The following is a 16,910-nucleotide window of genomic DNA, read 5'->3' as shown; positions in this document are numbered from 1 at the left end:
GCCGTAGCCCTGGTCGGGGCGGGGAGGAAAGCTCAACCCGCTCCCCTCCAAGGGACTCCGGGAAGGAACACCCAGGCGCGGGGGCAGAGACTGCACTTTTCTCACTTTTCAAAAGAAACTTTGGTACATCTACACAATGGAGTACTATGTAGCTCTTAGAAAAGATGAAGTCATGAAATTTACATACAAGTGGTACAATATGGAAAGTATCATGCTAAGCGAAATGAGTCAGAAAGAGAGGGATAGACATAGAAAGATTGCATTCATCTGGGGGATATAAAGTAACAAAGTATGAGATTAATACCCAAGAATAGCTGAGATCAGCACCAGGAGGATTACTCCATAACTTAGAGGCCAGCCGGGTATCCTAGAGGAAAGGGCAGCTCAGATAGAGAAGGGAGCACCAAATAAAGGATGTTTGGAGGATCCTTCCAGGAGGGGAGATGCATGTCGAAAGTAGACTATGGACTGAACATGTTTGCCACTCAATGCCACTTTTGCAGACCACAACACCCAAAAGGACAGAGAGAACACAGGGGATTGCCCTGCCACAGAGACAGGGGGGATGGGGGGATGGGGGTGGGAGGGATATTATCTAGGGTGGTGGAAAATGGGCACTGGTGGAGGGATGGGTATCTGATCATTGCATAATTGAAACCAAAGCATAAAAAATTGTAAATCTACAGCTTTAAAAAAAATAAAATAAAATAAAGGAAAAAAAACTCAATGATGCAATAAAAGGAACACAACTCAACCTTTTGGAGGTCATATGTGCAAACTCTCAGCTAACGTACTCAATGGTAAAAGACTAAAAGCTTTACCTCTTAAGGAACTGAAGAGATATTACAGAGTTTTAAGATTCCCTAGAAGGTTCAGTGGTCTTAAAAAGAAATCTGAAGATTTGTAAAAAGTCACTCCTCTTAAGAGAGGTGATTCAGAGAAAAGAAACATATTTGAGTTGACAAGAAATACATTTAAGAAATGGGGAAAAAACATTTAAATGTTGGTTACATTAGAGGTTACAGAAAAATGCAGAAGTATTCTAATATTATTTTATTCAATTGACTTTGGGCTACATCTGGGAGTACTTATGACTTAGTCCTGGCTCTGCCCTCAAGGATCACTCCTGGGGGTGCTCAGAGGACCATGTGCTATATTGGGGATCTTATCTGGGTCTGATGCAAGCAGTACAAGCACCCTACCTATGTACAATCTCTCCAGCCTTCTGGTTTCTAGTAAATTATCTTCTAGCATATCAAGAATCACTCATGTGTCTGAGCTTTTGGCTTTTGTACCTGGGTAACACCCAGCAGTGCTCAGGATTACTCCTGCTTTATGCTCAGAGATCACTCCTGGGAGTGCTGGGGATGGCGGTAGTGGGGTGACCACATTTGGTGCTGGTGATTGAACCCAGCTCAGCTGCCTGCAAGGCAAGTCACCTACCCACTGGACTATCTCTCTGATTCCCATAGATCTGATCTTGGCTCATATTTTGGTGTCATTATAATGAGTGGCTAATATAAACTTCTAAATACAATGAGAGGATGCACAAATTCATGCTCAGTGTGTACTCAACTTACTTCTATAATACCTACCCTTGTATATTTGCTTATAACTTAAGCGAGTCACTTAATCACTTAACTTCCCGTTAGTCATCGATTTGCTCGAGCGGGTGCCAGTAACGTCTCCATTTGTCCCTGTCACGTGCTAGTGTAGCCCAATGGCATCTGTTCGCTCTGGGAACATGAAGAGTCTCAAACCGATCGTTCATGATCTTGATGAAGAAGTCTGACCATCTGGTAGGTGGGCTGCCACGCGGTCTTTTGACATTCCGTGGAATCCAGTCAGTAACAGCTCTAGTCCAGCGGTCATCTTTAAATCTCATTACGTGACCAGCCCATCTGATTTTTGACACCTTGGCAAATGAGACAGCGTCCCTGATTCTTGATCATCGACAGATGTCGGAACTCCGGATTCTTTCTCTCATTTGAGTGAAATGTGATATTCCAAGCATAGCTCTTTCTATTCTTCTTTGGGAGACCTGAGTAGCGTTCTCATCCTGTTTGCGTAGGGCCCAGGTCTCTGAGGCATATGTTAATGCAGGAAGAACAGTGGAATCAAAGAGATGTGCCCGGAGCTGGAGGTTCTTTGTCCTCTTAGCTATTTCTTCGACGCTTTTGAAGGCATTCCAAGCCGCTCTCTTCCTCCTGCGCAGCTCGGGTGCCAGGTCATTTGTCATGTTGACTTCTTGACCTAGGTACACATAGCTGTTGCATTAGGAGATGGTCGTTCCGTTGAGAGCGAATGGGGTGTCAGAAACGAGGCTGTTTCTCACAAACATTGTCTTCGTAAGATTCAGCTGTACTCCTACCTTTCCACACTCACGGTCAAAGTCAGCCAGCATTTGTGCCGCTTGGCTGATGTTTGGTGTTATTAAAACAATGTCATCAGCAAAGCGGAGGTGGTGAAGTTGTGGACCATCTATCTTCACTCACATTCCTTCCCATTCCAGTCGTCGCATGATGTTCTCAAGGGTGGCACTGAAGAGTTTTGGTGAAATGGTATCACCCTGCCGAACCCCTCTCTTGACATCAACCATCACTTCTTTGTAGAATGGAGAGATCCTGGTAGTGAATCCGCAATACAGCTCATGGAGGATCTTGATGTATTGAGTTTGAATGCCCTGATTGGCTAGGGCTTCAATGACCGCTCTCGTCTCAACAGAATCAAAGGCCTTCTTTAAATCAATGAATGTTAAACAGTGGCATCTTGAACTCCTGAGAAACCTCAATGAGCTTGGTTATCGTGTGGATATGGTCGATGGTGCTGAATCCTTTGTGGAACCCGGCTTGCTCACATGGTTGTCCTTCATCTAGTGTTCTGCCAATCCTATTTAGGATGACTTGAGTGAACAACTTGTAGATGACAGACAATAGGCAGATCGGGCGATAGTTGCCAATGTCATGGATGTCTCCCTTCTTGAACAGTAGTACGGTCCTGCTGGTTTTCCATTGGGACGGAACCTTGCATTCAGACAGGTAGCCAGTGAAGAGCCGAGCCAGTGTATTGATGAGTACTGACGACAGGTTCTTCAGGTGTTCAGGTCTGACCTTGTCTGGGCCGAGTGCTGTTTGCTTCTTTACCAACGAAATTGGCGTGTCGGATTTCGGAAGGGAGAACGTTGGGAACGACACATCTATCCTGTGGAATTTGGTATGTCGGCAAGTGGACATGGCTATCGAAGAGATTTGAGTAGAAGTCATGGATAATCTCCATTGCCGTTCTGGAGGAGGTGATGGATCCATCAGGACGTCGGAGGGCAGTCATCTTGGTCTTGTAGTTGGCGAAGGACAGGCGGGTGTTACGAATACTTTTCCCGGCTTCTGCCGCATCTACCAGCACTTCTGCTCTTCTCTCTTTGAGGTCTTCCTTGATCGCATCTCTGCACTGCTTTGCGAGCTCGGACGTTAGCTTGCGGTTGCCTGAGGCATGCACCAAACCACGCTGGCGAATTAGCTCAAGAGTTTTCGAAGACAGTTTTCGACACTACCTCCAATACCCAGCTGCTGCCACACTCCAGGACGCTTTCCGGACCCGCGCCACCGCAAAGCAGCCGCGCGACATATCATAAGACACTAAATACCCATCTTCCGGAATTGTCGTACCATATTTGATAGGGTTCAAATATGGTAACACCTACAAGGGTGATTAGAGGTCACCTCAAAAGCCTCTATCGGAAAGACTGGCAAGCTACCGAGAGTATTCTGCCCGCATGGAAGAGCCTGGCAAGCTATCCATTGTGTATTCAATATGCCAAAACCAGTAACTACAACTGGTCTCATTCACCTGACCCTGAAGGCTTCACCGACATGGCAGCACTGAGAAGGATGAGAAAGGAGAGGTCTATAAAATCTCAAGGCCGAACTAGGCTGCCACAACGAAGGAAGACAAAAATGATCGTCTGTACTTTCAATCTTTCAATGCACGTACGCTAGCATCAGATGCATCCATCGAGGACCTGATGGTACAAGCGCGAATGATCAAGTACGACATCATTGGTCTGACCGAGACAAGAAGGCACGAATCTCACCATGCCGTTTTCGACACTAGAGAAGAATTGTTCCTCGGAACATGCGATAAAAGAGGTGTCGGAGGCGTCGGTGTCCTTGTCAACACAAACTTGGCCAAGAGCATTGATTCATTCGAATGCCTAACAACCCGAATCAGACGTTTATATTTGAATAGATGTGGCTCACTGCCGGCAGTTTCTATCTTCATTGTCTATGCACCATCATCTCATTATGATGAAAGAGAAATCGAGAAGTTCTACATGGAGCTGGAGAAGTTCTATAAAGAAGACCACACCTTCTACAAGATCATTGTGGGTGATTTTAATTTCAAGATAGGACTGAGAAGATCAGCTGAAGAACTTCACATCGGGACCCATGGCCTACAATGGAACGAACAGGGTGAGAGACTGTCTGAGTTCATCATGTCGACCAAGACCATCCATGGTAACTCACAGTTCCAGAAGGCAGAATCTAAACGTTGGACATGGGAGTCTCCCGGTGGACAATTCCACAACGAAATAGACCACATCATATTCAATCGACGGTTTTGCCTGACTGATGTCGCTGTTGTCCCAAAATTTCGAATGGGATCGGACCACCGTCTCCTTCGTGCAAAATTCTACTTCACAGAGCGGGGAGAAAGGGCTGCAAAAGAGAACTCCCAGAACAACCACCAACTGGGAACTCTTTGGCACTATTGCGGCAACATGGGAAGATGCCATTGTTGACAACATTGACGAGGAATAAGATCGACTGGTTCAGCACCTCCATGAATGTGCGAGGAACTTAAGCGAGTACAGTATTTTTTTCTAAGGCAGCAAGAAATAATACAAGAAGCAGAAAACACCTTGATTTTTTTCTATTAAATTTTTTTCTATTAAAATGAATGCATAACTATTCTGCAATAATATTAGATAATAGTCATCTATTGCTGAGAGCTAGCCTGATACCTTTATTAAAAGAAACATTTTTGGACTCCTATTGCCTGCAGGTAGAGACGAAGTAAACTGAAGGATATGATAGCTCACATCTTCCTTTCTGTGGCTGTTGAATCTTCACGACTCTTGAAGGCACAGCTGAGAAATGGCCACTTTCTAGCAGCTTTTGTTTTCACTTAGAACATGGAAATCATCTATTTTATTTCTTGGTTGTGGATGTTTCTGCTGTTTACCAGTTACTCTCCCTTCCTTTTTCTTCCAGGCACTTTTAAGTTAAGTGGTTCAGGTGCCTGCTTTGGCAAGTAGAATAGGAACCAAAGGATCTACATCAATTTTAAGGTTGGTTTCCCAAAACCTCCCACACTGTCTTTTGTGCCCTTTCTCATTCTTCATCTGCTACGGACATGCCAGTAGTTCCCAAGATTTGAGATTATGGGAAATACTGTGCATTTTTATATCAACCTCATTCTGGCAAAAACAAAGCTGTAGGCACAATAGTGTTTTATCAAGTTAACACTTGAGACTTCTCTGGACTTTGTTTGGAACTTAAAAGGGAAAGCAAACGTTGACTATCAAATGGAAAAATAGCAAAAAGGAAGAGAAGGGTCAAGAGCTAAAATGCCTTTAGAGCCTGTTCATCCAGATACACTGTGAGTGGTTCATGATAGCTTGTCTCCATCCTACCTAGATTGGAATTCTGGCAAAAGTGGGACATTCTTGATGAGAGATATAAGACTTCCGATTAATAATTTAATTATTTCTTTGTGTTGATTAGTGTTTGATACATGTGCTGAGTCAAAATCCCAAATGAAGGCAATAATAATTTAGGGGACACAATAAGATTTTCTTTTTTTTTTTTTTTGGTTTTTGAGCCACACCAGGCAATTTACAGGACTTACTTCTGGCTTTGCACTCAGGAATTACTCCTGGCGATGCTTGGGGGACCATATGGGATGAGAACCTGGGAAGAGAACCTGGGTTGGCCACGTGCAAGGCAAATGCCCTACCCACTGTACTATTGCTCCAGTCAGTAATATATATATATTTTTAGAAAGAACCCCTTAGTCAGATCGGGGAGCTTATATAGAAAGTCTGGAAGATATGATTGCCACACTGAGGTTCTGGGTCTATCCCTGGTACCAAATATCTTAATGGAAAGTGACAAATGGGAAAATGATATGAGTGTGAAATGAGTGTGGAATGAGCTTTTATTGTATGAAGCAACTGAGATTGTAAGTATTGCTTCCTCCACTACTTATCCTACTTTTATCAGTTCAGAAATGTGTTTAATATATACATATATTTTGGTAATATAATTTATTCATATTTATTTATTTGTTCTTCACAGTACTTTTCTTGCTTTCTGTTTACCCTGATGCCTATGATGATTTTTACATAGTAGAGCATCAATACATGATTCATGGGTTTAAAGCATCGTGTTGTCCAAATAAAGGATGTTTGGGGGACTTGGCTCGGGATGCAAGATGCATGCTGAAAGTAGACTATAGACTGAATATGATGGCCACTCAATACCTCTATTGAAAACTACAAGACCCTGAAGGAAAGAGTGAGCAAAAGGCAATACCCTGCCACAGAGGCGGGGTGGGGGGGTTGGGGGTGGGAGGGCTACTGGGATCACTGGTGGAGGGATGGCTACTTGATCATTGAAAGTTTGTAAGTCTACAACTGTACCTCATGATGTTTCACTAAAAAACAAGAACAAAAACAAACAAAACAAAACAAAACAAAAAAGAGCATCGTGTTGTATTTGGAGTGTGTGGGGAATGTTCTAAAGTCAGCATTCATTCAGAGCAGAAGCTATAAAGAAAGGAAAGACACTGTAGGTAAGGTGAAATGGAAGTGGGTATCCATGGACACTGATGTTACCCCGAGGACTTGATTTAGGAGACCTCCTTGAAGCCATCAGCCATCACAATTACAGCAGAATTTTATAGCAACAGGCCCAGGTATGTTTTGAGTGAGAAAAGTTTTTCCTGCTGTAGGAACCAAAAGCATGCAGAGAGAAGAAAGCTATGGCAAAATTCATCCTTAAAAGTACAACTCTTTGGAATCTAGTAGTTTTTTAGATTTCCTAGTAATCACTGAGGACTATTTTATAAGGCAAGTGAAACCCCAAAAAGATTACTCTATAACTTCCCAATACTGGGATTTTCTTATTATCAATATATTTATTCATATTCCTAAATAAGCAAATAAAGTAAAGTTTAAAAAATTCTTCAGGGGCTGGGAAGATAACACTGGGTCTAGGGCACAAGCTTTGCATACACAGGATTTCAGTTCAATCTCTGGCACCACAAGGTTCCCCAAACAACACTGGGGGTGGTTCGAATGGTTCTCAGCATTATAGGGACCCTGAAACCTGGCATCATTGGGCCCTAGAATTGAACATCTATCTGGTTCTGGAAGTGGACCCTGATCACTGCTTGGGAGCACTCCCAAAATATGTTTTCAAAGAATTAGTAAAGTCATCTCTCTCCTCATGACAACTCCAGACCCCAAACCAAGATGCCACAAATATGTGATTCAGACATACATTTGACTTGCTTGGCCACTCTCTGGTCTCAGTTTGCTGCAGATTAAACACACGTTCTCAAATACTGAAACAAAGGATTGAGAGTATACTGTATAAAGTATCTGCTCAAAGGCATGTGATCTGAATCATGGCGAAAGTCAACAGATGCAAGTTGTCTTGTTTACTACCATCCTATATCCCTCACTGGTCACTGACTACTCCATCTTTATAAATCTCTATCCGACATCTTCACCTCTAAGACCTGGCTCCTACTTTGCCTTCTATCATCATTCAGGTATAACTACGGAGCTCTCCCAGAATCCTCCTGCTACTAGAACTTCTGTCCCACCATTATCCTCTTTTACCTGAAATAGCATTCACCACCCATCACCATTTCTCAGTACAAAAAAGAAGTCACATAAAATGCTGATTGCTTTCTTGGCTTGAGTGTTCCGAAGGTCCTGGCTTTCTGATCTCTCCTGGGCCTGGACGCACACTAGACTAGGAACTCAGTGTGAATTGAACTCAGCCTCAGAATTGCAAACACAAGGAGCATTCAGAACGCTTTGACCCTACAAGTACGCAGAGTTCTTTGGTACTTTCCATACAATAGCTCATCTAGAAATGCCAAAGACACTTCAAAGGAGGCAGTGCTCTGCTGATTTCACTAATCACTTGCTTGAAAGCAGTTGATAAAAGGCAGCCCATGATTTTACCCAGTTAGGTTAAGTCTAATTTTAGATGTTTTCTCCAGATCTCTTGATTTTTATGATAGTCTTACAATGTCTTTGTTCATACCTCTCCTTTCCTCCTTCTTGTTCTTCTTATCCATTTGTTGTCATATTTATTTAAGTTGAATAAATTCCTATCCCTGGAATTCAATGGGAAAATAAATATTTGATTATCATTTAAATTAATTAATTAGTTCTGGTTTGGGGACCACACCCAGAGATGCTTAGGGCTTACTCCTGGCTCTGCACTTGGGAATCACTCCTTGGTAGTGCTGGGGGACAATATGGGGTTCTGGGTATGGAACCTGGTTTGGCCACATACAAGGCAAGAATCCTATTTACTGTACTGTCTCTACAGCCCTCAGTGTCATTTTTAGAACTATTCATTTTCTGTATTTTATTCTCATCCCTGTTATTTGAAATTAGGCTACAAATAATCTATTCTGTCATATTTTCATTGCTCTCAGCCCAAGGCAACATGATTTTAGCATCTTATTTATCTTTTCTTTTGCATCATATGCTCAACAATTTAATGATGCATGAAAGTGACTGTAGACACCTCAATTCTGTTTTTTTCTTCTTCTGACATTCTGCTTTCAGAGTGATCTGTGAATTCCTCTTCATCTAATAAACAACTTTGTCACGCCCTGTATCACATCCACACCAGGGGCAATTACAACCCAGAGGTCTCATAGTTCTTTTTATTTCTCAAATCACCAACGTTTTATCTTTCATTTCCTCTTGACTTCTAAAAGTCAAGTGCCACTTTATTGCTCTCTTCTACTTTACGTTCCAATAAATCAACATTAAAGAATGCGGGGAGCCTAGATAAGTCAAGCTTTAGTGGGAATCCTTATTCTGACAAGCTTTAATTAATCTGTTTTCACCAGGCCTTAAAATTGATTTTAAGGCAAGATGCCCATCCAGCTGAACTAAAACAGACGGCAACCCCTAGGGGGCGCTCCTCCTCACAGAATAGCAGTGACTGGAGAATTTCCAAGGGAAGTGGGTGGCTCTTGAAGTGCGTGGTTTCTGAGACACTTGAACTTGTCCGCTGGGACCTTCATCCAGTCCCTGGGTGCCCAGACTTTGTAGTCAGAGAGAGTGACGTGCACTAGACAGATTGCCCTTCTCCGTGGCGTTCTTTCCCTCAACGGACACCAAAAGAGGCTGGTGTAGGTAGAATTGCCCTACCTGGTGTAGAATTGCCCTACCTGGCAGCATCCGATTGAGCTGGAATGCTGTGCAAAAAGCCTGCCGCGAACCCTTTTCTACCCAGCGGAAAGTTGCCCTGCCGCCTGCTACAGGAGCTCACTGTAGGAGCAAAGTGTCAGGCCATCAGCCTTTCCAGGACGCAGCCCCTAGAGTCCAGCAAGAAAGTCCTAGTAACAACGACACACGGATCTCTCCCCGGGAAAACGTCAGCCTGGTGGGCACCCAGGCTTCCTTGCTCAGACCCACTTATGCTCCTGAAAGTACCAGAGACCCCACCCCCACCCCCCGATTCTCTGGGAGAGAAGAACCTTTTGGTCCTCGCAGTCAACCCAGTCTCACCCCCTCGACCTTTGCCACCCATTGACGAAAGGGCTGTTTGTTTTTCCAAAACAAATCACATCGGGCCAAAGCATGAAGTGTGTTTTGGAAAACTCTGCAGCTCTGGATAAGGAGTCCTGAGTCAGGGGAGCAGAGAGCGGCCGTTGGCTGTAAAAGTTTCTGCCGTGGGAGCTGACAGCGCCCCCGCGAGGGTCTAGGAGCCCGGGGGTGGGGGTGGGGCTGGGGGTGGGGGTGCTTAGCCCCGCCCCCCCCGGCTCGGTTTCGGGCAGCAGCCGCGATGCCCGCGGGTCCCCCAGCTCCGGGCCGCGCTTGCAGCTGGGGCTCGCTGGGGGCTGCGCGCCGGGGTCCCCCACGCTCCAGACTGGGCGTTTCCTTCCGTCTGATTTGAACTCACCATCCCAGAAGGGATCTTGGAAACTTGGGTGTTTTTTTGGTTTGTTTTTTTTTTTGTTTCTGTTAGTTTCTTTCCTTTTCTTCTTTCTTCCTGTCTGAAAGGATGGAAACCGGAGTAAGTACAGAGAACTTTGAACTTGAAAGGGCATGAGCCCAATACCAGCCAAACTAACGTGTCCAGCCAGACCGTCGAGTCCCTTTTTTATGTTCAAAGCCATGACTGCTTACAGGAAAGTGGCAATTTAAAAGAGATGAAGGCAAGCTGTTCAGAAACTTGGAAGGCTGCAAACGGGGCTGCTTGAAGAGCCCGAGGAGGAAAGGAGGAACTGCTAGGGCGCACTGGCCGGCGTCCAGCTGTGCAACAGGCGCGCTGGCTTTTCACCGAGCGCGTTCTTGGACGCTGTTTGAAGGCTCCAGATTTACTTGGGTGTTGTTTTCTCTTGTCCTGGGAGCTGCAGGATGGTGTGGCAATAAGGCACTCCCGGAAACCACAATTTGGCAGCCTGGGGCGCACACGCTCACTTAGAACGATGATTCTTTCGCTGCCTCTTCTTTAAACCCAGGCCAGCCCCTGGGGCAGTGGCATCTATGGAACGACTGTCACTGGCCGTGGCCTCCGACGTTGGGGACCTCTGATATACTTTGGCATGAGCCATCGGGAAGTTCTTAAGCGGGATTGGAGAGAACCTGATGTCAGAGAAAGATGTGGGAAAAGAAAACACACATGCGTTCTTCAGGCTGACAGCCACCTCGCTGCTATGACTTTTTGGACGACGTGGACCGCGGCCAAGTGCAGCTGAAACTGGACATGGTCTGTCGTCCAGGGTTTCTCTGTCGTCGGCGATTTTGCCCCCGGCCCTTCTTGGTGGGCTTGGTAGTGGCAATCTGTCTTTTCTACCAGACTCTGACCCTGCGAGGGACGAGGAAGCTCTCAGCCTCGGTCCCCCGGGCTGGCCCCCACACACCCACCCAGACTCAGGCCAGAGGCTGCAAGCAAAGTCTCTCCCTGGACAGACGGTGCTTCCCTCTCCCTGTCACTGCAGAGGAAACCAGAAAGGTAAGGCTGTCATGACAACTAACCTTGACATTTCCGTAAAGTTAGCGGTCTGCCTCTCGCTGTCCTTTCCTACAACTAAAATTAACTTCCATGAGGTCTGAAAGGGATCCAGAGTATACACAGCCCAGAGAGTGACCTTTTGACAGTGAGACACATGTGCGCTGCGAGTCCTAGCCTTTCTCTGGGCTCTTAGAATTTCACTTCATTTCACTTCAGTGGAGACAGTTGAGAGCCGCTTCCCGAAAATATAAGGGAATCTAAGACATCTGAAGACTCAGAGTTCGAGAACAGACCTCAGAGATTCACGAAATTTGATTAACATTGAAGATCCCTTTCCTTGGCGGTTAGGATGAGTGAGCAGATCATTTCAGACTCAAAATCTTCCAGAATTCCATCTTGTATTGGTTATGTTGATTTTTCATTGGTGAACACATTTTGATCGCAATATATTAATTGCTGAAAAATATTCATATAATAGTTTTACTTAAAGCACCAACATATTTATTGCTTATAGGATTAGGGAAATAAAGATTATTCTGTATATACACATTCTAGTTCATTTTATTAATTTACTTATCCAACGTTGGAAAAAACATAATCTACCCCCCCAAATTGTCACACTGAATTTCTTTTTTAACATACCTCTCTATTCTAACCTATTACTAAAATGATGATCTTTTAAATAGTAAAACTGAAGAGGAAAATTTCAGACATTTGTGATGGCAAAGTCACTGACTTTTCTTTTCCTTTCCTTTTCTTTTCTTTCCTTTCCTTTTCCTTTCTTTTCTCTTCTTTCCTTACCCTTCCCTTCCTTTTCCTTTCTCTTTTTTCCTTTCCTTCTTTTTTGATGGGGGACACATCCAGTGACACTAGGACTTACTCCTGGCCCAGTACTCAGGGATCATCCTGGGAGTGCTCAGTAGTGCCTGGGAATGAACCTGGGTCAGCTGCTTGAGGGCAACTGCCTTACCCACTATACTATCTCTCCAGCCCTGATTTTTATGTTATAGCAAGTAGTGTGTCAAGATAATTTCGGAATCAATCAACAATTTTTCTCCTATACCTGAAGTAGGTTTAGGTAGATCCTATGAACAAGGGTATAGTTTTAAAAAGAATTTCCTACCAAGTACCAACTGCATTGCCGACTTCTCTAGCATCATAACCTTCTTTCTTGCTTTCAAAACACCTTTACCTAACAACCCTTAGAGCTTATGAGGTAGGTCATGATCATCATCATGTTGTAAGCATTTCTCAACCAGGGCCCATATATCCTTCTGGGGCTCCCATGGTTATTCCGAAGGGACCACATGTTTAATTAGGTCAATAGAAGGACATGGCAGGAGGTTAAGGGACCAATAGGATGTGAGTGCAGGTTACAGGTCTCACACTGTGACATGATAAGTCTACCTGGTTCAGAGGCAGGAAAGGATTCGCACTGAGCAAACAGATGCTGTAAATAAAAGTAAATTCAAAGATTTAATAACAGCCCACTAAATAACAATCTTAAGAACGTATTTAAATACAAAGTAGGTAGAGGCTAGAACAAATAACATAAGGTATAAGTGACTTCTTGTGTTAGGAATAATGTCTCATCTAAAAATATCTTTTTAAAAGTTAGTTTATTGGGAATCCACACCCAGAAGTGCTCAGGGGACCTGTAATGCCTCTGGAGCCACACCTCTGTCCCTAGAAATATATGGACCAAGAATTTTCTTATGTCAAAGGAATGGATACATAGTATAGAAACACTTGTAAGATGAAATTCAACTGTAAGTGTGACTCTGTTATTAAATACTATATAGTAATGGGATAATGTATACTACTTTGTTTATTTATAGTAGCATTAACTTTTTCTGCATTCTGGGTTTTAAGTACATCTAATTTATGAAAGATGTAAACTGTGCCTTTGTAAGCTACTTCTGATTCATTTCCAATGTTGATGAATATAATCTTTTTTAAAATAATCAAGGCTTTTTTTTGCCCTTTATGTTTCTAAGTAGAATTGTTGCTAAGAATTTCTGACAAAAATATTTTTCTTTAATAAAACTTACAACATTTTTTCACTGCCTACTTGATTTTGGTGACTGCTTTTGCATGGGACTAAGCATATGTTAACTGTTATTTGTAGGCTGTCTCAGAAAATTCCATTTCAGCTTTGGATCTCCTGCTACTTATAAACCATCTGAAACTTATTGGCTGCTTATGTAAAACATTCATTCTGGAATTTCCTTCATAAAAATTGCCCAACACATGATGATTTTTTTCCAAATTATTCACAGTCTTCACTATTTTAGCCATATGCAAAACTTGAAATTCTCAATTATACGTTTTTAATGGATTTGAAGGTCAGTGGATTTGAAAAGCTAATTTCCATGTATTTGCCGGACATATTTGGTTTTTAGCTTGTCCCCACTGTTGATTTAGAACCACTTAAAAATTTATTTATGTATCTATTTTTTAGAGAAAGGAAGATAAAAATAAAATTCATAGAAGCTAATTGCAATCAGATAGAGAGTAGTTGTAAGATATGTTCCAAACTGAAATCAAATAATAATTCCGTTTTGAAGAGTAAACACTTTTTTCAATAATAAAAGTGACAAAATAAATGCACTTGGAGTCAGTGTCAAAATGATTTCCAAAAGCAGTTACTTAGGAAGTTCATGTAAAAATAATTGGCAGGGGAGTTGGAGAAAGAATACAACAGGTAAGGCACTTGTCTTGCATGTGGTCAATCCAGGTTCAATTTCTGACATCCCATATGGTTCCCTGAGCAGTGCCTCAAGTAATTCCTGAGTGCAGAACCAGGAGTAAGCCCTGAGCATCAGGTGTAGCCCCCATAGAAAACAAAACAAATTGGAAAAAACAAACTGGCACTGGAGAGATAGTACAGTGGATAGGGCATTTGCCTTGTTGCAGCCAATCAGGGTTCAGTCCCCTGCACCACATATGGCCCTATGGGTACCTCCCAGTTATTGTTGAGCACAGAGATAAGAGTAAGTCTTGAGCACTCTTGGGTGTGGCCGAAAAGCAAAAATTTAAAAAAATAGAGAAAAAGAAAAAGATGCTATGATACGTAGAGTTTTCCTCAAGATCTAAAATAAAGTATTTACAAATTTTATAGAAGCAGCATGATTTCTATGCTAAAAATTTGGTTTTATTAATAGTTACTGGAAAAACAATAATATGCATGTTACTAAAATTTCCCTTATTTGTATTCATCTTTAAATTATTTTGAAAGTTATTTAAAAAAAACTGATTTTGACATATGGTTCATGGATTCCAGGAAATATTTGAAAGTATAATATGCTTATCAAACCCAGGCATTTTATGTGAAATATTGTGCATGGATATAAAAGCAGTTTTATAGTAAAATTAGAATCCCTTCAGATCAAAAGAATTATTAAGATACATAAAAATGCTTAAAAGGCAATATGTTTAAACATTAAACTAACTACCCCTTCAGGAAGTAGATGCTATATCTGTACTTATAAAGCTAAAAGGGGGTGGGGGGATTTTAATTAAAAAATCCACCTGAGAACACTTGAAAAGGCATTTCAAATAATGCTATAGTGTCTATAGGGATAAAAGTCAGTAACCAAATTAAATTCATAGAATTTTTCTTGAATTCTAGTTTTCATACTTTTATGAATAAACAATAAATATTTCTCAGTCTTTTTGGATACAGTTGTTGCTAATAGAAGACCTTTTGTGGCTTGTCAATTTAGCAACAAAAGTAGCAGCAAATATAAAAAGTAGCAGCTCGCCCTCTACATCTTTACATTTGGGATCTGGTAAATGTCTAAAACTTTTTAGTTCTGACTGAGCTCATAGTAGAGCACATGCCAACTTTCCACACTAAGGAGGTACTCTCCTTCACTCTGGCAGATTTTTTTCTGTCTTCTATTCCAACTTCCAAAGGACATGGCTAAGCTGATGCACTATTGTCATTTCTGCTGGTTTTGTCCCAAAGTAAAGCAGTTTGAATTTTGGCCGATAATCTGCTAAGTCTTAACATTAATTCCGTTTCATATATAAACTGAAGAGAGTTGCCATTGTCTTCACTGAAGTAGGTCACTCAGAGTGACTTTTTTCCCCCTTCTAGAATCTAACACTTAAATATTTCATAATTGAGGAAACACGGGAACTTAGCAACACAATGGAAGAAAATCTTCTTAGCATATGCTCCTGGAAGGCAAACTTTGCTATTTGGGGAACACATGGATATTCACGATCAGCATGTGTTTCTAATTATCTCCTGTGGATGCTCGGCAAGGAAAATGACTGCTTCTTTGCTGCTGAACAATTTATACTCCGCTGCATTTTGACTCTTCATTCTCCTTCATCAGCTTTTCTCTACCATTCCTCTTTCCTAGAACTGAACACTGGGTCAGTCCAAATAAATATTTTCATTTAAAACACATCATATTTTTAATTTGTGTCCCCAGAAGTGCATCTCTCACATTGGAAAAAAAATTAAAGTTATTACTTCTTTATATTTTCTTTTCTATTAAACCTAATATGGTGCAAATACTTAGAAGGTACAATTCCAGGCCACAGGGGGAAGGAAAAGAGCAATATAAAAGGATGCAATATTGGCAGACATATCCAGAGAAGTTGTACTAAACAACTGAATCTCAGAACAGGCACTAAAGAGTTGGCAGGGCTAGAGTTAGTGTGAGAAATTGATTTATATCCAGGCCTAGTCCTTTGGTTAGACTTGTCTATACTACGTTCAAGTAGTGTTACTTGGACTCTGGGGGTAGCCACTGTGAGGCCAGAGCCTTTGTGGGTACCATCCTGCCAAGAAGATCTGGTATTCTCCCCCTTTTGGTCTGTACTGTACATAAGAGTTCTTGGTTTCTCATGGCCAAGGCCAACCATTGTCCATGATTTGTGACCACAGTGATAGTGTGAGGCAAGGTGATGCAGTTTGTGCTAACTTTTCTTTCTAAATGCCACAGAAAATGTCTAAATATGCTCCTGTTCTTGGAACATGGGCTCACTTTCTTTAAAGGAAATGATGATCTCACCGAGATATGATCTCACTGAGAACTCTGATCTTCAACTGAGAAAAAAAACACCTCACTTTATGTTTCCCCTTTCTCGTCTTCTTGCCTTTCTTTTATTTTCTTTATTCATTAGTATTTGTTGAATAATCTGTAAGTTCCAGACACTGTACTAGAAAGTGATCACACAGAAATAAAATATATTATGAGACAAATAAATATAGTGGTGCTAGGAAACCCAAAATATTAAGACAAAGTGTTAGAAAGATTTGAGAAAGAACAAGGTATTACAGGAAGAAAATGTTGCATATTCAAAGAAGAATTTAAATAACTAGGTACTTTTGGGACATTTAAATTATTTGCTGTGTGCTGTGTGTGTGTGTGCGCGCGCGCATGCATGCGTGCATGTGTGTCTGTGCTTCCATATGTGCGCGTGCGTGCACGTGTGTGTGTGTGTGTGTGTGTGTGTGTGTGTGTGTGTGTGTGTGTATGCAGTGATATGTCAAGGTTTGTAGAGAAGGAAGGCAAAATACAAATAGAGTAGATATAGTGTTCATCAGTGTCTGATGTGGGTCTGGCAAGGAGACTTAATTCTAAATAGCCAAAAATGGCATGAATAAATTTATAT

The 16,910-nt window shown here is 42.1% G+C and overlaps 1 protein-coding gene across 1 annotated transcript in view; it reads left to right on the top strand.

Annotated features, from left to right (window-relative positions):
• Window positions 1-10,759: 10,759 nt before the first annotated feature.
• CPED1 (cadherin like and PC-esterase domain containing 1) overlaps window positions 10,760-16,910 on the top strand; it is a 338,587-nt gene continuing 332,436 nt past the window's right edge. Inside the window, exon 1 of the mRNA XM_056118573.1 lies at window positions 10,760-11,276. Coding sequence (XP_055974548.1) covers window positions 11,028-11,276 — 249 coding nt within the window. The 5' untranslated portion in view covers window positions 10,760-11,027. The remainder of the gene's footprint in view (window positions 11,277-16,910) is intronic.

This window comes from Sorex fumeus, unplaced genomic scaffold (genome assembly GCF_029834395.1).
Source record: "Sorex fumeus unplaced genomic scaffold, SorFum_2.1 ptg000037l, whole genome shotgun sequence".
Taxonomy (NCBI): Eukaryota; Metazoa; Chordata; class Mammalia; order Eulipotyphla; family Soricidae; genus Sorex; species Sorex fumeus.
The sequence above is the reverse complement of the archived record's forward strand: the minus strand, read 5'-3'. Positions and strand labels throughout refer to the sequence as shown.